Consider the following 22,381-nt stretch of genomic DNA (forward strand, 5'->3'; position numbering starts at 1 on the left):
AAAAGGTAAAAAATATAACACTGGTTAGCCAAGCATTCAGCAAATCTGGTCTGATGTTGGGCAGAAATGCTACTCAGTGGTTGGAAATCCACCTTTAAGTCCAAAGTCTCCTTGTCAAATTATTGGAAATTATTTATGACTCTCGCCTGAACAGGGGTACAAATACAGCCACTTACATTTGTATATCTGCTATTTAGAACGTAAAAACTCTTCTGCTGTTGACATTGCTTTGTCGCGGTAGTAGGTGGGAATTGGTATCCAAACATTATGGGACAGGACAGACGTGTTCTTGTTGGTGATTAACTCTAACTTCGGTTCCTTCCAGTCCTAATATATAGGGGAAAAGGATACCAAGGGAAATTTGCGAACATAGTGAAGGGCTCAGCCAGGACAAGCAAGGGGATGGATTATAAAGTATTATCCATCCAAACCAGCTCTCTATGGTACACCAGAAAGAAAGTATAGGCGTGGATGTGAAAGGCCCAAGACGCCACTGTGTTAATCTGAGGAACATGTTTGATGAATGGGTGGGAACACTCCACGAAGCATCATCCTCTGGGTGTCAAGACAACAAATGTTACAAAACGAATCTAGCAGGAAAGGAAGGGCGCACCTGCCTGTATGCTCGGTAAGAAATCAAAAACAGCAGGGGAGTAACACTGAATACCCTGTTTAGTCAATGCTAAGTCTCACACCATCACTTCCCATCAGTGCAACATGCTCCTCAGTTCTTGTGGGCTTCAGAAATAAATCTTCAGCCGACAAAGAAATCGGAGGGGACCTTTGGGAATAGGGGGTACACGAGTTAAATTGTGTACATAAACAAATCTAACAGTACTACAGGTAATGCAGAGGCCACTAGGAAAAGTTCAGAATGTTAAAAAAAAAAATAGCAACTGACTGAAAGCTCTGAGTAGGCTCGAAAGACCTCGTCCCTGGTGGCATTATGTGATGTCTACTATATTCTAGGCATAAATACAGTACGATTGCTACTTACAAGCATACCTATACTTCTGTACCAGGAGAAAGCTGCAGTTGAAACCAATTAGTACCCACAAAAATGTCAAGTATTGCAGTCGTTTTAGTGGTTCAATGGGCTGAAAAGAAAAGTTAGTCACCTGTAAACCTAATTCTCTTCCAGAGAAATCCTCAAATACAGAAGCACTGAATAGTTCTACCCAGATGGGGGTGGGGGATCCCCACGTGTGGGACTATTCAGTGCTTATTACTATTTATAAGGATCCCCTGGAAGAGAAGCATATTGCCACAATTTGTAAACATCAGCTGGTCATGTCAGCCTGGGATTTTTCGATTTGCTGTTGGCTGGCCAAAGCGAGAACAGGATTATTTACTTTCCGGACACTACGGAACGCCGTGCAATTATCTGAACACGGTTTGCCGTTCTTCTCTACTTCATTAGAATAGGATACTTTGGTGCTATAGGTGTTTCAACTACCTGCTATTTCTCTATATCCCAGCCCTGATGAAGTCTTTGAGATTTATCTCTCACAAGACTAAACACGTGTTGGCGTTTGTTGCTACATGACTACTTATCGGCTGTTATGGTCACAGAAGTGTTGACCTTAAGGATCGTTTCTTATCACTGTGATGCAACTTATCTTTCAAGAATAAATTGAAGGTCCTGTTTTCATGATTTCCAATTTCACAACAAAATTCTTTACTATTACAATATGGACTCTCAACATCTCTAACATAAACGATTGTGATTCATGAGTGCCCAGACTTTCGACTTATCTCTGTTCAGTTTCTTCGGAAACTTTAGAGGACAAGGGAAGATCCTCTTGCCAGGAGCACCGTGCCTTACCTGCTATGTTTATCTGTTAATATGTGGATTCACTGTGAGCGCCCAAGTACTATGTCCTTTCTTCCTGGTTGCTAGTGTTTTTGGCCAAAGGGAGAACAATCAGCCTGAAACCAGCTCTAGAGCCCCAATGCCCTGCGGCTCAAGTAGTGCCAATGCTCAAGCGCCAGGATTCCCGGGGCTGAAGACTTTCTGCCCAGCAGAAGATTCCCGAAAATTCAGTTGCGGACAGCTTGCAATATAACCCAGTGTGTGAGCTGCCAGGGGGGATGGACAAGAACTTATGTAAACCTAGGATGAATCAGGGTTGGCCTGCATCCAGTCTGAGGAATGCCTCTCCCTGCAGCCCTGATGCTGCTTCACCCAACAGCAAAGGACACACTAGCAACACGAGGGCACACATGCCTCACAGTATGTGCCCTACCCACCTGTATACAGTACTTCGATGTCTATCAGGACGTGTGGGGCACGCCACGTCTAGCTGTACATCTGCCATACAGCTCGGTGAGATGGCCAGAAAGAAGCAGGGTCCAACTCTGACAGAGTCCCATAGCTGCATTTGAAGCATCATTTTAACAGACGTGCCTCCCACAAACATTTTGTTGCGATCCTACTTCTTCCCAGCAAAGCATTCGCTTCTCTAGCATTTTACTGCTACTGCACCAGAGAGCACCAGCAAACACTTGTAATACATGGAGCATCTACCCAGTCTCAAGGTCTTGGCGATATTACCTCACACAACAGCCATCTTTTCCTGAAGCACCAGAGGACGCCCCACAAGCTAGAAAGACTTGAGCATGTCAACATAATTCTTTTCCATCCCCAAATCAGGTCAATGGTAGGCAATATACCGCGAGACAAGACTTGAATTTTCTCAAATCTAGGTTCCCATTTCCGAACCCACTGAGTACAAACGTGAATCTACCTGTCAACATAGGTGTAACTTGTATAACTACGTAGAAGCGCAAAAGCACATCTGCCACAAGTGTTTGACAACATCATGCTGACACGTGTCAGAATAAAATGAGAATGGTTGTGCTCATAGTCTGAATCCTCTCAGAATGGGAGGCCAGGTGTTGACAAAGCAAGCACCAGTAAGAGTTTGATCTGCATACATGACCTTTCGGGGATTGTTACTGTCCAATTCACGAAGGACAGGAGTTAATATGACGGCCTGGAAGATTCTCATGGCCAAACTTCTTCCGTCAGGAGCAGCAATTTGTGTAGTGTGGGCTTAGCCCAGAAAATACAATCCAAAGACTGTTCACACTTTAGCCTGGCATCTCTTACACAGAGCTGTTCATATCATTAAGTCTGCTACCAAGAGAATCTGAAGTGATTTTCGATCAGCGCTCACCTGGAACCTTCTACTGTTTGAGTAGCTGCTCGTCCAGTAGTTACACGGCTCTAAAACATTTATTCGTTCCCACATAAGACTTTACTGGAATCTTGTTGAAGAGTTTTAAGGGCCTTTTGTATTTTAACCCTATTTTATCCTTAGGGCGGCCACACTAAATAGCCGCCTTGTCTTTTATTTTTGCCCTAATGATGCCCTCAAAGACGAAGTACTATGCCATAAAAAGCTTGGAGTTGGCAAGTAGGTATATCCCAATTAGCCATTCAGATCATCGTGTCTACTACATGGTGCCATATCCTTTACATCTTAATTTTAGCAGGGCAGTGATTAGTTCTATACCCTGCAAGGGGACATGCAAAGCAGACCTTTGTTGTCTTTTGGGAATCATATGATGGGTGGATAGCCAGAACCAAGTATAGCTCCTCTCTAGCACGAATTATCGCTGGGTAATAGACACCATCCTGTTCAAATACTTGACCCCTTTTTGTGTTAAATACAAGGTCTTCACTGCAACCAGAAACCATCTGGGAAGATCAATAATTGTTAATGGCAGTGTGTTCATTTTCATCTTTCTTAGCCAAGACAGTGTTAAAGGATCCCTTTTGTGTAAACCCGAGATCAAGATCGATACCCTGTACAGAACATTCTGATGAAAAAGACGAGACAAGCCCCTCAGTATCGAAGCTACACAAATTCAGATTTCATTCACTGGTCACATCTAAACAGTACATTTTCCTCCTAGACTGTCTCCCAAAATACAGCTAGCGCCCATTTGTTATAAGGCTCCAAGGCACAGTTCTGGCCCTTCCACGTTGTGCTAAGAATGCAGTAAAAGAATTATGTAAGAAGGCAAACCTACATAAAATTAAGAGATCATAAACTGAATTTTGGGGATGTTTTTCACCGATGGAATCTGAGTGACACCACTCACTGTCTTCACTCATTGCCTGTTGTCACTTAGAACCCACAGAGACAAAAAAATCAATTTTTTTGCTATGTTTGACCCCCAAAATCATTTATGCCTGCTTTCAACTTCTATGCAGGGCTGGAGGCGTAAAGGGGTAGCTCTAACATAACGATGCCTCTACTACCTGTCCCAAACATTTTTTAAAACAATTCCTGGCCTCATACATTCCAGCCACCTCCCCACTTTGTGCATTCCCCCCACTCTGGAAACTACACTCTGCTCTGGAGGCTTGCAGGGTCCAGCTAGAGGAGCCTAGAATTCCTTTATAACACAGCAACAGCAGACAATAAGTTTAGTAACCCACTGTTGCTATGCCATAGCAGTGATTTACTGGACTTAGCATCTAGACATTCACACTAATAGCTCTCTGTGTAGCTGGGCATAAGAGTGTAACTGATCATGTGAAATGCAGACTTTGGCAGAGGGGGGTCCTGTGAACAGTAAAATACAGGCATTTAAACAAGGGGGGGGAGGGGTGCACGGTGGATTTTCAATCTTAAGTTTGCCTCATGGAATCCTACTTATAACACAGTAGACTTGAAACCTCATTGCCTGCATGAAAGTTCATAATTTGCACTTTACCTTATCTCCGTAGCCCCGGTCCTTGGTCATCATCTCCCGGAGGGTCTGCAATACTTTGATACAAAGTTTCTCTTCATTTTCCTCCAGTAGCTGCTTAGTGTGTCTGATTAACCTGATAGACACAAAAGGTAACAATGTTTCATGCGGCAGGAGATGTAAACAGCTATTTGAACAGGTGCTATCGACATTTCTACTTCAGACAAAAACAGCAGGGGTCTCCAACCTTTTCTGTAAAGAGAGCTACATTTGTTCAATGAAACTCATTGAGAGCTACTAACATTATCAGTCCTGTAACCATGCCAGACAAATTTGCATAAGTGGCAACTATGTGCTAGATTACTACCAGCAATCACCACAGTGCATCAGGTGTGGTTGCTAGCCGTTTAAAGGGCTTTGCCAATATGGAATGCCTCTACATAGGTATTGTGTAACAGCCATAGCAGCAAAGCCTCCAAGATATTTTAAAAAGTCTCTCCAATGGCATCCAATTTATCACTCAAATATCAGATTAAGCATATTTTTGAAATTCAGCCATTTTTCTCTAAATAACAGCTTATGAGTTCCTCAAGTAACACATTTTACTCTCAAATATACACTCTTAATTTTTGCATACATATTAATTCAACCAGTCAACAACCTCCAATTTAGTAGGCTTCGCTGGACAGAGGAGAGCTACTTACAAATGGATGGAGTGGTACCAGGAGCTCACGAGCTACTCTGAGAAGCCTGGGCAATTACCCAGTGATGTTAATCTTTAATTACTGGGCAATTGGGTGACAGTAAGGTGCAGGGGCGCGTCTAGGAGGACAGAAAGGGACTGGGGATTTAGGGGTTAAGAGCGGCTTGGCACTGAGGTTGGGGATCCAAGTTTGCCATTGCGGTCCACTAGGGATGCCTGGAAGGAAACATACCTCATGGTGCACTCAGGCACTAGGAAATTAGGATGGGATTTCCCAGGGTCACTGTATTCTCCTCCCAAAACTACACATGCTTGTGGCATTAACAAAGGGATTCACAAGGATTCTTCAGACTAAGGAATCCCATTGACCTTGATAAAATCAAGGATTACCTTCCATGGATATGCAAGTATAACCCAGTTGTCATAAGTAGAACACCATTATCAACACTGAAAATACAACAGAGCGAGTTTACCACTGTCCCTAGGAATAACTGCTCCAAATGTACAGCTGAAATGAGTATGTGATTGATACAAAGTGCCTTTACCATCTAAATGGCATCGAGTGGGGCTTAAAGAAAAGGCTGTTCCGGTTCTAGCTCAAGACTTGATTATGTTTACAACACCCTAGGACTACAACTCAGAGGAAGGCCTGCGGTGCCTCTTCACGAGTATAGGATGGCTAAGGGCTAACCAGAGTCTAAACAGACAAAAAGGAAGGCTTTAATTACTGGTGACCCGCACAGACTTTGGTTCATATGGTATATTCAAAGGTATCCATCTAAAATCCCAAATTATTAAACATTTTTGAAATTTCTTTGATTAGTTTTATCTGAAAGGAAATAAGCAAGTATCAGCATGATAGTGTACAAACGCAGTCAATCGCATGGTGTACACAGGCAGCAGCGCGTCAGTCAAAAGGCAGATCTGATACTTATGAGTTCTTATGACCACTAAAAACATACTTACCTATATAAAGTTCTTAATAGTTAATTTTTCAGAAGATTGTAAGTCTACTGAAGGAGTTTTCCAAGCATCAGACTGGATCTAAAAATCTTTTCCACAAATCAAGCACTAGGTTGTGTTTGGGCAAACCTGGTCTGAAAGTGATGCCATGGCTTCATAAAGGGGAGCACACCTGCACAGGTCTTTATCTTGCTTATGTGTTAAAAGAGCTAGGGAAAGTATCAAGTTGGAAAAAAAAAAACTTTAGTGAAAAGCACCAGTCTGCATTCAAAAAAAGAGTGGTTGGTAATCATGAAACTGCAGGAAGTTAAAACCTCCAGCCAAAAAACTGTTACAAAAGGAAAAACTTGATCTTCTAATGGGGTCTGTCTACAAGCAAACTCTTGTCCAATGAAAGGACCCACTCGACAGCAAAGCCTAGCAAGAGAGATGCACAGTAAGGAGAAGGAGCCTATTTTGAAAACTGCTGTAGACCTTTTGACCAAAACTAACCTCATGATAAGTATAAAAAAGTATAAAGGATTATTGCAATAAAGAAAGGCAGCCCAGGTTACTGCTTCATAGAAATGAGATGGCAAAATCCTTGACCAGGGCAGAAGTTTCAGCGCCTCCCTAAGTACAATGTGGCTTGAAGCCTTTTCTTGGTCTTCCTTTGCCATCATACAAAGACTGACGCAGAGACTGTTCTACCTCAAAACAGGCTATTTGCTCTAGTCAAATGAATAATCAACTCGTTATCCCAAAGAGGAGACTTGGCATGGTAAACATAGAAACGGAAGCTCCTAGAAGGGTCCAAATGTGGGAAACACCACCTGCTTTAAAGGACCAGGTGTAAAAAAAAGTAAAGGCAGCAAACAGCATTTGAGATGGAGCCAACAATGGTTAAATGAAATAAGATTTCGAATGCAACAACCCCACCTCACTAAAAACAAGGAGGAAGGTTGCCTACATTCCGCTCACTCTACAGGCAGAAGACAAATACTAACAATCTTCAACTTGGAGTTTCTTCTATATATGCATGGACTCGCATGGATCTCCGATAGAAGTGACGGAACCAAATTACAGTGTTAAACAAGGAAAAATAAGTGCCTGGGACAGTGGGGGGAATTGAGATTTCAAACCATAAAATAAAAAAAACAGCTAGAAGCCCCTTGCGCTGCAAACCTTGCTCCTAGCAGAACTGAAAGGATTCATAGCTGCTTTATTTCAAGATTCCTTCAACTTTTACCATATAACCTTTGTATCCAGTTTGAGACCCCCTAAAGCAAGGGAAGAACATAATCAACACCCAAAGAACCAATGGTCATCAAGATTTGTTTTATAACAGCAGTAATCCGCCATTTCAGTTTGAGGCTTTGCTGTGACCACTAGGCCTTCAGGTGTTTTGCCCTGTGTCAGCCTCCACGTTTGCAATACTAGTTGGTTGATGTAAGAGATGCAACAATCTAGTAGATCATTTTGGGATAAAAGGTCTGACATGAATTAAAGAGACATGCATGCAGGAGATGTCAAGTACAAGATCATCATCTACCCATTTTATTACTTGTGCCAACTGAATTCTGAACCAGTTACAGAATATGCACTGAATGTACTGGCAATGGATAAGGCCAAAACTCCTGTTGAACATGATCACAATCCTCAGTGATTTTTATAAGTAACATTCATTAAACAATACTGCATTCAGAAGAAAGTCAATACATTGCATTACAAAAATATCACAATCCCTACATCAACCAGTGCATGCATGGTAAACGTAGGTAAGCAGATGAGTATTTGAGAATAGTAAATATATACCTACCCTATCATGTAGTCATGGGGAATGTAGTGGATCAATATATGTGTAGGAGGATACAGTGACAAACTTAGACACCTCTGGCATCCAAAGTAAATAGGTTGATGCCAAGCATCCCCAAACATGAGCAAAGCCTTTCATCTGCCTCCCGACTGAGCGCCCATTAGAGGGAATTCCTGTGAGAACATCTGGTGAAGCATTAAAGGAGCCAGCCTAGCAAGCGGCAATCAAGATCACAAAAGTACTTGCCCAGTTCAGGAGTTTAGATCTAGCTACAATGCTGAAATAAAGACCACACGTTCTCCCTCGATGTACACTGCATGGCTATGCAGCAAAAAAGCTAACCACTCAAAGGAATGCTGACGAGGCAAGCAGATCATAAAAAGATTGAGTACATCGAGGAAAGAGACTGTCTGAAGCTACAAGCCTCTTAAAACAGATGCCCAGGTAAGTTCCCCACTTGAAGAGGAATGCACTTGTGATCCTTGGGACACGCAGCTACAGTTTTTGGATAGCACCACAGCCAGTAAAAGAGAAATGGGACACAAGGCCCTGTTCAACAATTTGCATTCTTGGCTCCGGTTACACCTCAGACTGCACTACAAGGCACTCAGCTGAGGAATGCAAGGAGAAGTACGATGCAAGTCACAAAACCCATTCAACGGAGAAAACAGATCATGGATGCCCACTCTTGGAGAGAAAAGGATGACAGAACACACAATATTCAACACCCACAAGTGAAGGTAATCACCTATGGATTGCAACCAAGGCATATCTGATTAACTGAAACATTTGACAGGGCACAAAAGAGGACTTCCATATTGGAGGATGCCAGCATGGAAGTAGGGAGCATATCCAGTGAACTAACGAGCTAGCCCATTTGGCTAGATTACCTCTTTGTGGTAGCACATAAGACACTATTAACTGGTCTGAAGTGGGGCTGTCATTTGTCTCGTCTATGTAGAATCTGAGACATCTACTCCAGACAAAGAATGTAACTATCTTTTTGCCAACTTAGAAAGATCTAAGAATGACATGTTTATTTAAGTCAAAGTAAGAGGTTCGGGTGATCTGAGAATTACCTTGTCCTTCATGAATCGGACAAAAGGTTCCCTGATAGTAAATGCTTGAATTTCTCTCACCCTCTTGATGGATGTTAGAGCCAGAACGAGTGTTGTTTTCCATTAGAAACATTTCAAGTCTGCTTTATGTATTGGCTCAAAAGAAAGTAACATCAACTGACTGAGGACGATTTCAAGTTCCATTGGAACAGGGGGGTTTAGAAGAGGTGGAAATGGTCCCAAGAGCCCTCTCATAAACGGTTTTATGATCCTTTGGGAAAACAGAGTGCATGTTGATCTTTCCATTTTCTAAATCTGGAGACTGAAGCAAGATGGTCCCCGACTGAAGAATATGTGAGTCTACTCTTGGCTAAATTCAACAAATACAGAAGAATGTGATGGTTTTATCAGAAACGGATGATGACCATTATTCCTGCACCAGACACAAATGCGCCTGCTTGGCACTTTAAGTCTAATTAGTCGCTGGCTTGAGACTGCCAAAAATATTTCTGGTGACTTTTGGTAGATATAAATGACCAAACTCTAAGGGGGACAGGTACCATGCTGTCAATTTCAGTGTCTGGGATCGTAGTGAATAATCTCTCCTTGATGTCTGGACAATATCCTAGGATTCACCTTCAAAGGAATGGCTGGGCATGCTCCCAACTTCAGCAGCTTGCTGTACAAGTGCTGGCAAGGCCACACTGGAGCAATGATGACCCGAGTTCAATGGCCCATCTTCGCCTTTAACGCCCTAGGGATCAGGGGAAAAGGAAGAGAGACGTGGGCAAATATATAGGAACAAATTATCAAAAGAGCATTGCTCATCGTCCCTAGATCCCAAAACCGGCTTGCGAACCACCTGCAATTTTTGTTGTTCGGCGTGGCAAACAAATCGATTGTGGGTTGACCCCTCTGATTGAAATTGTAATCTACCCGTTTCTGTTCGGGTTCCCACTCGTGAGAATGGGTCATTTGCCAGCTGTGTGCATCTGCCTGATTGTTCTGGCAACCTGTACTGGTTTTCCACTGCAAAGTCTATCCTGTGAGAAATGGCGGAGTTCCACAGCAGCTGAGCTTCTTCTGGAAGGATCTTGGACTGTGTCCCTCACTGATTGGCCATGTAGAACTTGGATGCTGTGTTGTCTGTTCTGATTAGGACCGGCTGACCTCCCAATCTGGAAAGGAACGCTTGTAAATCTTGTCTTCTGCCACAGAGATCCAACACGTTAATGTGGAGCTTTTTCACAGTATCTGACCAAAGGCCTCTGGTAGAAAGCTCTTGGAGGTGAGCTCCCTTATCCATCCATGGACACATGCTGAGTATTAACCTTTCCATTACTGGCAGAAAATAAAGACCTGCATTTAGGTTTGATGGAATTCTTGTTTCAACCACTGTGTGACGTGGACCATATCTTCCCATGAGCCTGCCACCCGTTTCCATTGCAATTCCAGCTTTTGCTGAACAGATCTTATACAAAAAAACTGAACGAAACCTATACAAGGTGCTATCATACCCATCAGGGACTTATATTGCATCACTGATTGCTTTCCAGCAATAGTCTGACAATGTCTAACTTTCTCACTCTTTCTGCCCATGGAAAGGCTTTCCCCTACTAAGTGATCAGTATTGCTCTTAGACACTGGATCTTTGTTTGGGGTACTTTGCCTTATTACTGGATGGCGCTTCAACTAACCAGTTGCCCAGGTATGGGAACACCTAGTGACCGTTTGAGAAAAGCGCAGACTGCAGCAAGGCATTTGGTGAATATTCACAGCGCTGATTTGAGCCCAAAAGGGAGCGTGCCTTCAGCTGGTAGTGCTGATCTGCTACTGAGGACAAAGTTACTTACTGTGTTTCTGATGAGTAGGTATGTGGAAGCAAGCATCCCAGAGGTCCATGGAGATCAAATAATGCCCATCCTGCATCATCGGGAAGACTTTCTGCAGTGTAAGCATCCAATATGACTTTTAGAAACTTTTTCAGTTCTCTGAGATCCAATATCGGACTTCATTGACCCCTCCTCTTTTTTTATTAGGACCCCGGAGTGGAAGCCTTGATTTCATTGGGATTTGGGGACAATTTCTATGGCTCCTTTGGAAAGGAGCATGAGAATTTCCATTTGCAGCTCCTTCAAATGAAGATGTTCCTTTTTTGGAGAACAAACTGGGGTCTGAGTAAACTCCAACTTATGGCCTTACTGGACAATTTATAACACCCATTGTCTGAGGTTATATTCTTCCATGCGGGTACAAAAATGGAAATTCACCCTCCCAATTTCGGAGGACCTGACGGAAAAGGGGAAACAAGCTAGGAGACAAGCTCTCTTCTTTTTATAAGCGGTTTGAACTTCTGAGGAACCTCTTTCTTCCTGCAGACCTCACATAAGTTTGCCTTTGATTTTGATCAAAGAAGTATCCTTGATCCTATCCAGACTGTTTGAGAATAAGGGTGTCCGTGACGTTCATACTGGTTGAATTTTAGAGAAATTTTGTGATCTTCGTGAGCCACGAAATAGATATGTCCCAAATCTGCTTTAACACTTTTGCTCTGTCTGTTTTAAGGCCTTGCAAGGCTTCGTCAACATGCTTACCAAAAAGAGTTCTCATGAAAAGGCACGTCTAAGATTTGAGATTGAAGATTTTAACAAGAAATAAATCCCAGGAGGGAATGTGTGTGATAGTGCACTTAGGGGATGCGATTCCCAAGTTTGAATAACTATTGTTGTAAGATTTCAAACTGGACATCTTATGGAAGCCTGTGAATTTTAACCAGCATAGTCTCCTTATTACAATCCCTCCTGCCATATTGCAAAAATGTGTATTTAAAGCATCCATCACCATATCAATAATGAAAGATTTTAGTTCTCCTTCCTTTAGGATAGGTCTCGCATTTCCCTCTCACCCTCAGGAATAAAATCCAGTAATGGAACTATGTCATGCCACATTCAGTGATCATAAACTAGAATCGCCAGGACATTACACGTCTTAATTAAGGTTGCTGCCACAGAGGAAATTCTCCGGCCCAGATTGTCAATACGTTTGCTATTCTTGTCTGGTGGACTAGATGACAGCGTGCCTGGGGCCTTGGCTCTTCCTTCAGCTGCTGAAGCAATTACTGAATCTGGCTTTGCATTTCTTTTCCAGACAAAGTATCACAGCTGGACAGTAGCAGGAGTCTTAATTGAAGACCTTCTGACAAGTTAATTAATAGGCAGGGATTTGACATTTTTTTAGTTTAAAATCAAAGAAAACTTGGTTGATTTACAGAGCTCATTGGCAGGTTAAATGTCTTGACATCTTTCAATCAGTCAATAAAATTCAGTGATAATTCACCTTTCTTTCCTTCTATATCAGAAGGGGTAGAACCATTATAGTAAACGTCGCCCATGACTTTTCCATGGACCAATCCCAGTGGCGTTGGAGGAGGTAGAGGACATGGCTGCATAGGAGGAGAAACTGGTAAAAAAAACATTGAAGAGGCAAAGGGATGGGCTCAGCAGGGTAGCCCATGCTGGGATTACTAGTTGGTTGCTGGGGTAAAAACTTAGTAAAAGTATCCAGCATTGATCAGAAAGCCACTAGCACTTGGGCCACACCATCCAATAGCATGTTTAAGATAAAGACATTAAAATCAGAGTGCACGTCATCAATGTAAAGTTTCTTGCTGCCACAAGATAAAGTTTTAAAAAGATCTCCTTTATCAGCCATGTTGACAGTTGCTTGTCAGACAAAAAGTTCTCCTTGGTCCAGAAATTGAAACAAAGATCTCGAAGAACAACTCGCAGTACAGTATTTCTGAAGATAGGGCTGATTCAACTCCAGGGCAGACCAAAATTAAAACAATTTCAGGTTCACTGAAACATTAGAGCAGAGCTCTGACAGCGGACTCCCTCACACACGACATGCAGTAGAAATCTGAGCTGTGGTGGCCTCTAGGGATAGCAGGAGTGCCTAAGATTCCACCTCACTGGCTAAAGTTTGGGTTTGTTCAAAGGAGGAGGATGTGTTACTATGCACATGATGTTGCTTCAGGCCTATGGCCATTTTACCTTATATACTGTATTTTGTATATTTTTACACTGCATACTATTTTAATGTACCAGCGATTCCCAGGCAGACAACTGGGAATGAATCAAGCATGTGTATATATAAAAGATCCAGTAGTGGAGAACTTCTAAATCCCCACAACCTCAGGTTGCTTAATGAAGACTGCCCTTAAAAATACAAAAAGCTGATTAACTTGACAAAGAATGTTTTACACTGCCCAGAGCATGAGCATAGCCAGGTTGTCCAAGGGAAGCACAAACTGCAAGACAGCCGACAACTGTGCCTTAAACATAAGAAGTCTGGCACACCATGTTACAAAGCGCCACAATCAGCCTGAATAAACAGATTTTTTGATAGGATGGCATGTAGTAAAGATAATTACATCAATCAGAGGGCAAACAAAGTAAGGAAATGACCTAAACCAATTTTCAATATCAAAGGTGGCGGCTGGCAGGAAATGCGGGAGGTAGTGTGGAAGCACATGGTGACATCCTCTAGCCAATCCTATCTTGATTAGAGACCTGAAGTATTGCTGCTGTTGAGAAAGACCTCTATGGAGACAGCGAAAGTTACTCTGATCTCAGAACCCCCATAATTACTGCTGGAAAGTTCTTGAGATGATGCTGAGGTGGAGCGTACAAGCAGTAACTACATTCCTGCTTTAATTTCCCAACACTATCCCAGCACCTCAAAGTTCCAGCAATTTCTAGCAAACTTCCTGATTATCATGAGAACCAAACCTGCTTTATCTGGACAGGGTTTCTGATTGGCAAACCTGTATCCATATAGAGCACAGGTTCATTCAGCACATTCAAATTGGAACTCAATGGTTGGACATTCTCATGCTATTACTGATGAGCTCAAAGAAGCATCTAGCTTCTTCAAATCCAGGAAGCATCAAGAGCAACATGTTCAGTTTTGGCCAATGAGGAGCAAGCTACCACACTCTGGAATGGGCTGGGCAGGTTATCTGCGAGCAGGCGGATGTCTATAAACAATGCCTTGGGCTTGAAGGTAGAAGAGTGCCTTGGGCATAAGTTAATAGGATTTAGAAGCATATTATGATCAGGGATTCTGACTAGCTGAAGACAAGACCTCTTTTCCAACCTACCACGTTTCTTTACTTAAACTCTGCTAAACCCCAAGACCTTCACCTGTATCCTAGTACCTTTAGCACCTACCTACATCCAATCCCACTATCCCGCATACCCCCCTGCCGAAACTACCTATACCTCTAAAACCTCTAACCCGATATGCCAACTCTATCTATATCCTAATCCACTTTACCTTAACCCAATCCACCTTAACCTACCTGTCTCCAAGATTGCCTCAACCTACCCATCTCCCAATACCCTGACTCTACCCATACCCTAATAGTTCTTGTCCTACATATAATCTAGTACCTTTGATCTCAACCTACACCTTTGTGCCAATAAACCCTACCTATACTTTACTTCTAAATCCTATCTATACCCTCCTACTTCTAAACCCTTCTTATGTCCCAATACCTCTGAACCCTACCCTCACCATAGTACCACTACACCCTATCCACGCTAAACCCTACTCATACCTTAAACCCTTCTACCTTTTTCATTAAACCTGCACATGTTCCTCCTTACCTGTTTTGATGTGCAGTTTTATCCTTATGTCACCTTTTCGGATGTGCTATACATTTTTAGGAAATGGCCTCTCTTCATTTTGGAAATTCAACAAAATGGAGTTTCAGTAGTCTGGGGTCATCAGAATGGAGGGATACTCTTACAACCAATTCTCTATACACGGTTTTAAAACATGACCAAGGTAAATAATTCAGCTGCAGTAATAAAGTGTAAATTGCTCAGTCTTATACAGCATGGACCACATCAGGTTCTACAAGTCAAGGAGAACAAGAATATAATTGATAATTTGTTTTGGCTCAAAACAGCTTTACTCACTTGCAGATGAAACCTCCACTTTCACATTTTCTCCTGGAGTCGGTGTGCTCAGGAAAGAGAAGCTCAGGTCGGTGTAGGACATCCACCAGTACCGATAATTCTGCCTGAACAAGGGGACGCAACCGGTCCTCCAGGGCAGACACGATATCCTGAAAAACAAAATATGCAAGTAAAGCTCTATGTAGTCAAGGGTTAAATAGGACATAACCAAAAATAAGGCACAAAATAGAGCTCATGAATGGAAATAGTCTAAAGGTGTGCTGGTACCCATGCTCCTTCAGACATAAGGATTGCTACCACTACCCATTATTGAACTAAAACCTCACTCAAACACACACAGCATTGCCAGTTATTTGATACAGCAATCGAACAGCCATGTACCTCATGACTTAGGTAACGCACTTTAAGAACGCAAACTGTTCATAGTATAGCCAAACTTATTAAACTTTTTCACCACAGAAAAGAGGCATATCTGTAGACATCCTTTGAAGTGGAGCATCAACTTCCTAATTTCAACAATTATAATCTGAAGACAGCAGTTAAATATCAACCAAAAACATACTCCACCCCCCCCCCCAAAAAAAAAAACTCATCACCCAAACGTCCGCTTGTGGTTCAATATTATAAATTGCTACTGTTTCAGCACACCAACACGTTTATCACCTTAAATCATTACAAATAAGCAATTATCCGTCTAAACCAAGAGCAATATTCTTATTTTTGCTTTATTTATTGTATTCTGCAAATAACTTTTCAACAGAAAATTATAAAAATGAATTGAAGCCTGCATGAATTTAACACTTACAGAGCTACTGCAGATAAACGAAAGCATCACATAATTCTGGGCCACTGTAGCGGTATGACAGCTCCATACAAGCAATAATTTCAAGCAAAGTGTCAGAATTAAATTTACTGCTTCAAAAAGTTCTCATCAACACCCATTACCACAACAAACACAGTATTACCATATTCTGTAAGGTTATTTTTAAGAACCCACGGGCAACCAGTGTCAATTGGACAGTATTCTGTGCCACAATACCATTTTACTCCAAACAGGCAAGTAAATTGCCATCTTTGGGCACTCCAATCTCTAGGTTTTGAGGTTGTGCCATAATGAAGGGAATCTTGGAGGTTAACAAGTAACAGAGAATAGTAAATCTTCATCTTCAAAATCCAGTCAGTCGCTTACTTTTTAAGAACAAGAATTACTTAAAACATAGGTAACTACAACAGTTAAAACTAGGGCTGAGTCTATACAGTGTGAGAAACTTTTCTAGTTATGGCAGAGGAGCTAAACTCTTAGAGGAAGGGGACACCTCCCATCCCCTGTGTTAACACTGGCCACATAGGTGCCTTCACCCCCAGTAAATGTGGTCCATGATGTGCACAATTTCAGATACCGGTGCATAAACGTTTGTATTCTTGAGACACCATAGTAAGTGCCAGCCAGTTCATTCGTGTAGTTTTTCACATTTAGAATTCACACTAATCTGTGGGACTAGAATGGTCAAACAGGTGTTTCCAAGAATGCATCACTGTTGCAAGCAGCCACCAGCCGGTCAATATTAAAATGGCTTTGGTAATGGTGTAGCTGGTCTTTCGGAGCTGTGAAATATTGTTAACTCAACCCTGCAAGTATAGGTTTAACTACTTCAGCATATTAAGTCGAACAGGATATTTTGACCCTGTAGGGGTGCCATACAGCTATCACAAGAGGTACTCAATTAAGAAGGTAAAGATTTCGGACATAAGGGTATGCAGTTTGACTTAAAACACCCGACTAGTTGAAGGTCACAGCCCTTGCAAATACAATTAGAATTTAGGTGTAGGTCTAAACTAGATCATACAAATCGACAAGCACATTTCAGGGGCTCTTTCCAATACACATTTAAAAGGTTACATTCTAGCACCACAATCAGAGGATGAGTACGTAATACAATTACAGGCTTATTTCAGAATTAATTAAAAGGCACCACACATCATTAGTGTTGATAACAATTTAGGCCCACTGTAACTGTGATGAATATCTACGCTTGCCAAAAGAACGACAAGCTCAGAAAGGCATCCTGCCACCTTTTTATGCCAGGCACATGACCACTGGGGCACGCATCACACTGACCTGAACACATGCAAGCTTCTCAGATAACAAAAGAAAGAAGAGAAACGTGCAAACCAAATTCTCAATATCAGAAATAGGTTTTTAACAACCCCATCACCAATATGGAATGGCTTATACACGAAGAAATGCATAAAATAGTTTTGGTTTCCTATTTATATTGGCAAACAGAAAAGTATGTCCTTCTCAAGGGCAATCATTTATTCACCACTATGATGAACTTGTCAGACAAGTTTTCACATTCCCATTCACAATGGAGGTTCACCTTTATAGACAGGACAAAGTAACTCAGTCCTTTCATGACATGTTGGTATTTTCACATCTCAGCCAAAACCAGCATGGACGTGCATTTCTAAGAAAATAAGCAGTAAAAATAGTTACTCTGATGAGCTCCCAAACTATTCAACTAAAAGAACCAGAAGCATCAACCTCTACAAATGTTAAAGCCATGAACATAAATGGGTTGAAAGAGTCGGATAATCAAGTTACTTGCTGAACAAGTTATTTAACCTTGGCAACACTTTTTCTGGTGGATACCCTGACTGCACCTATATGCCTTCTTAAAACATTAATTGAAAGATTTTATAAAATGATAAGATGCTTTTGCTATGTATGCAAGGTATTAAAAATGTAATTGTTTTAGGTTTCATTATTAGCATCAATATTTGACTTGAGAATAAAAGTTTTAAAACTGCAAGCGCATTTGTATAGTGAAAGTCTGGTATCAAATTTACTACTATGAATTTTCAGAACTTAAGCCATATAGAGCACGAAATAGAAAAGGAAAAATACCTCACAGCATTGACAGAAATGAGACCAACATGAGACAATGGGATTACTTGAGAAAAACAAGCATTTGCAAAGACAGTGGGTCTCGCCTTTATAACCTACCAGCTTTGCTAAGTTTTTTTTTTTATAGCATAATTGAGTAAAAAAAAAAAAACATACGCATCCACCTGCTTCATTATGTAAACATGCTCAACATGCATGTGCCACGCACACCTACCAAATGATGCAGGTGTTTTTTTTTCTTTATTTACTGATCAGAAATGAATTGGTAAATAAAAATAAATAAAATAGTGGTGAAGTCTTTTTTGGTGAAGAAAGCAAGAAAGAGGGTGAGGCAATACAGGGGCAGAAGTATCAGGTGGCAGGGGTGAGGGAAGCAATACAAAGTGCAGAGCGAAGCATTACGAGGGAGAGGAACATGGAGCGAAGGGAAACTGAAGCACATGGGCTAAGAGGAGGAATGTAGAGCTCCACAGAGAAGCGCATAGGTGACAAAGGAATGCAAGGACGAGACACGAGGGCGAGCAACAAATAGGAGAATGCAAGGAAGAAGCATTCCAGCAACAGAGCAACAAGGAGAGCGGTGGGGGAGGAGAGCAGGATACAAGGGAGACAGCTAGAAAACACATGTGCTCTCACTGAGTGCTTAACGAAAAAGTACAATATAGCTCCCTAAGACCAAGAAGTGGATTTATAGAAAGCAGTCATTCAAACAGTTGGTAAAGAGGTTGTGCTCCATGAGATGAAGACTGACAAGCTGGGACACAATACGCCATTGAATATTAAGCGGGTAAATAATTGACAGCAAAGTCAATCAATGGTAAGTCAATAGTCAGGCTGCAAGACGATGTACTTTCTTGGAAGTCCAAAATGCCTGCCCCAACTGGACAGCTGTCCTGTCTGGTAGGCTTAACCTCAGAGAAGGATCCAATGAGGCAGCCTGAGAAAGAGAAGATGCTTTGTCTTGTGAGGAGCAGAACATGTACAGGGTGGGACTGAAAATGGAAAATAAGGAACCGTAGGCCTGCAGCTGAAGGCTATGGTGTGAGACAGACAATGTAATTTACAATGGAAAACATACCAGGAACATTTAAAAAAAATACAAAGACCAGAGAAAACTTGCTTAACACAATATAAAGGCATGCTAGATAATTGAAACCAAAGCATGACTTAAGCATGCTATCCGAGGGCGTGGATGGGATTGTGGGAAAGAAACGTGCACAAACATTAAGGGAGGAAGCAGAGCTTCCCCCCCACTTTTATCCACCCCACGTCTCCCCCACCCCCTCCCCCAGATAGGGCTTTTTGCTTTCTCAACTGTCTGTTACTCTAAACCTCCTTCAACAGGTGGAATTATAAGCCAGAACAAACAGGAGTCAGACCTGATTGAGCCTTTGGTTAGGTCTTCCAAGGCTATTATCTTGGGGGACCTCACATTCACTTAGATGAAACCAGTAACTCAACTGTCATGGATTTTAAAAAATCTTATGTTGACTTTTGACTGGACCCTCAAGGTCGTCTCAGCTACTCAAAGCCGGACACCTATTAGATGGGGTCTTCACCCGTACGAAAGTTCAACTGGAGCTATCTAATATCCCGCAGAGCTGGACTGACCACAATCTTTTGATCTTCCTGGTCACTGCTGGCCCTCTCACTCAAGTACCTGCAGCCAACAGTAAATCTATTAGACTGTGGAAACAGGTCGAGCTAGCTGAACTGGCCCCCATTCTGGAAGAATGGAATAGGGCTAACAAGATGTTTTTGCCCTTAGAGAGCTTTAACTCAGGGATTGAAATTGATATGAAGCAACTAGCCCCCCCTAAACGTTTTGTGAATCGCAAAATTAACAAACCAAGTCAACCGTGGTATACCAAGGAGCTTAAACTTCTCCAGAGGAAATACCGTCAGCGGGAACAGCATTGGAAGCATAACCTGTCCCCTGCGGAAAAAGATAAAGTGAAGATAGCCCTTGAAACATATAAAATTGCATGCTTCAAAGCCAAATCAGATTTTTATACTTCTAAAATCAAGGAAGCTTCTAATGTACCCAGAGAGCTCTTTAAAGTGGTCAAGGCTCTATCCTCTTCCCCTACTACACCTGAATTGGAAATTTCCCAAAATTTCTGTGATAAAGTTGCCACACTTTAAAAACAAAATTCTAAATATTTATTCAAACTTTATCCCTCATGGGGAGATTAAGAACCAGTCTATTTTGACGGATGTAGACCAGGCCACTATGTTTGATGTAGAACCAAACACCAGCAACATGATTCTATCCCTTTTTTCATTCCCCTCACAAGGTGGCATCCAGAAGCTAATGGTTGAGATTAAGTCAGGTTCCCCTATAGACCCGTGTCCCCCGTCTATCTTTCAACTAGCCCCTGAAATTTTTGCTCGTGCAATAGCCCCCAATTTTCAGGAGGTCTTATAAGGAAGTTATCCTGCCTCCTGGAAGGAAACAACGGTCACCCCTTTGAAGAAAAAGGCAAACGGTGACCACCTGTACTCAAGCAATTAGCGCCCCATTGCTCTCCTCCTCTTTTTGGCTAAAATCTGTCAAAAGCACATTCATAAGGAGTTAATGGCTTTTCTAATGGCAAAGGGTGTATTAGACCCTTCGCAACATGGTTTTAGAAAATTTCCAAGCACCGAATCCGCTCTCATTACATCTTCGGATTCTATATGAAGGATGGTGGACAAGGGGCTATTTTGATTTTAATAGATCTATCAGCGGTTTTTGACACCATCTCACCACAAATTTTATTAACTCGCCTGTATCAGGCGGGCATCAGAGACCGAGCACTGACGCTGCTTGAGTTATTTCTGACTGATAGATAGACTTCAGTCAGTTACGGTGACTTTAGATCTGCGACCTATCTTCTACCTTGTGGGGTTCCTCAGGGCTCCTATGAGTCCTACCCTGTTTAATATTTATATGGCACCCCTGGCCAACCTAGTATGGTCGTTCGGATTTATGCAGACGTCCTATGCTGATGATACTCAGCTTATTATACCAGTGGACGAAAACTGGGAGGAGGCAGCTGATCACTGCCACAACTGTTTGCTAGCTATTAACAATTGGATGGGAACCATTTGGTTGAAATTAAATAGGGCAAAAACTGATATCCTATGTTTCGGATCTGGGATTGAGCGATGGAATTCTCGTTGGTGGCCCGATGAGTGTGGCTCTTTCCCTGTTCCCACCACCACCAGCAGAAATTTAGGGATCATCTTTGATGATCACCTATCCTTTAAAGCCCAAGTCAACCATACTGTTTCGACATGTCTACGGATTTTAAAAATGTTAAGAAAAATGTTACCCTATTTACAACAGGAGTGGAAAGTTACTGTCACACTAGCTTTGATCACGTCTAGGCTTGACTATTGTAATGCCCTCATTTCTAACTTGGACAGTGTCTCCATGAAAAAACTTCAACTGATTCAGAATATGGCGGCGAGATCCATTTTAAATCTTCCACGCTCTGCCTCAGCTACAGGCAGTCTCAAGCAACTGCACTGGCTCCCAGTAGCTCAACGGGTGACCTTTAAAATACTATGCTTGACTCAAAGCCGTACACGGTATTGGCCCTCATTACTTGGTCACTTACCTTCGCTGGTACAGACCTAGGCGTCACTTAAGGTCCCTTGAAGGTTTCCTTATTCAGGTTCCGCGTACTCACAAAGTAAAGTGTGGGGCAAAACTTCACTGCAGCCGCAGCTAGACATTGGAATGCTCTCCCCATCCATATCAGGAAGGAATCTTATTATGTGAGCTTCCGAAAACTGATTAAAACTCAACTTTTCCCGTGCTAATTTCTGACCCATTTTCCTGGCCTCTTTCTTCAAAGCGGCACCGTGTTTGTTTTCTTCCGCTCACCTTTGATTAGCGCTTCGATGCTCGTTTGAGCCGGAGCGTGCTCTACAAATCCACTTACATACATACATGTCAACTCCGACAAGGACTACAAGGTGGGGTCCCACAGCATGTGCAACACTCCATACTTACAAAAGCCAGTTGTGGTACCCTGCCTGATGCTCATGTTGGAGGTTTGCCTGTCCACATTGTGCAATGGGCATGCAGCAGGAATCCCATAGGGAGAGATTATCAATCAATGCAACAGCAGTTTGGGAATATCTGTCCCTGACAAGGAGCTACACTTAATGCAACCTTTCAAGGAAGTGACTGCTGCAGAGGGAGAAGGTAATTTGATTCTGTGATTTTACCTTTCTTGGGAGAGTATTCAGGAAGGGTTGCCAAGATGTGTCATG

At 42.1% G+C, this 22,381-nt stretch overlaps 1 protein-coding gene across 5 annotated transcripts in view; it reads right to left on the reverse strand.

The window, feature by feature from the left end:
* The window catches only part of ITPR1 (inositol 1,4,5-trisphosphate receptor type 1), a 1,104,774-nt gene that overhangs the window by 440,779 nt on the left and 641,614 nt on the right, over nt 1-22,381 (reverse strand). For all 5 annotated transcript variants that reach the window (XM_069206352.1, XM_069206351.1, XM_069206348.1 and 2 more), the window contains 2 exons: nt 15,208-15,356; nt 4,729-4,840 (listed from right to left, as the gene is read on the reverse strand). In XM_069206352.1, the coding sequence (XP_069062453.1) occupies nt 4,729-4,840; nt 15,208-15,356 (261 nt within the window). The remainder of the gene's footprint in view (nt 1-4,728; nt 4,841-15,207; nt 15,357-22,381) is intronic.

Source organism: Pleurodeles waltl, chromosome 9 (genome assembly GCF_031143425.1).
Source record: "Pleurodeles waltl isolate 20211129_DDA chromosome 9, aPleWal1.hap1.20221129, whole genome shotgun sequence".
In the NCBI taxonomy this organism is placed as follows: Eukaryota; Metazoa; Chordata; class Amphibia; order Caudata; family Salamandridae; genus Pleurodeles; species Pleurodeles waltl.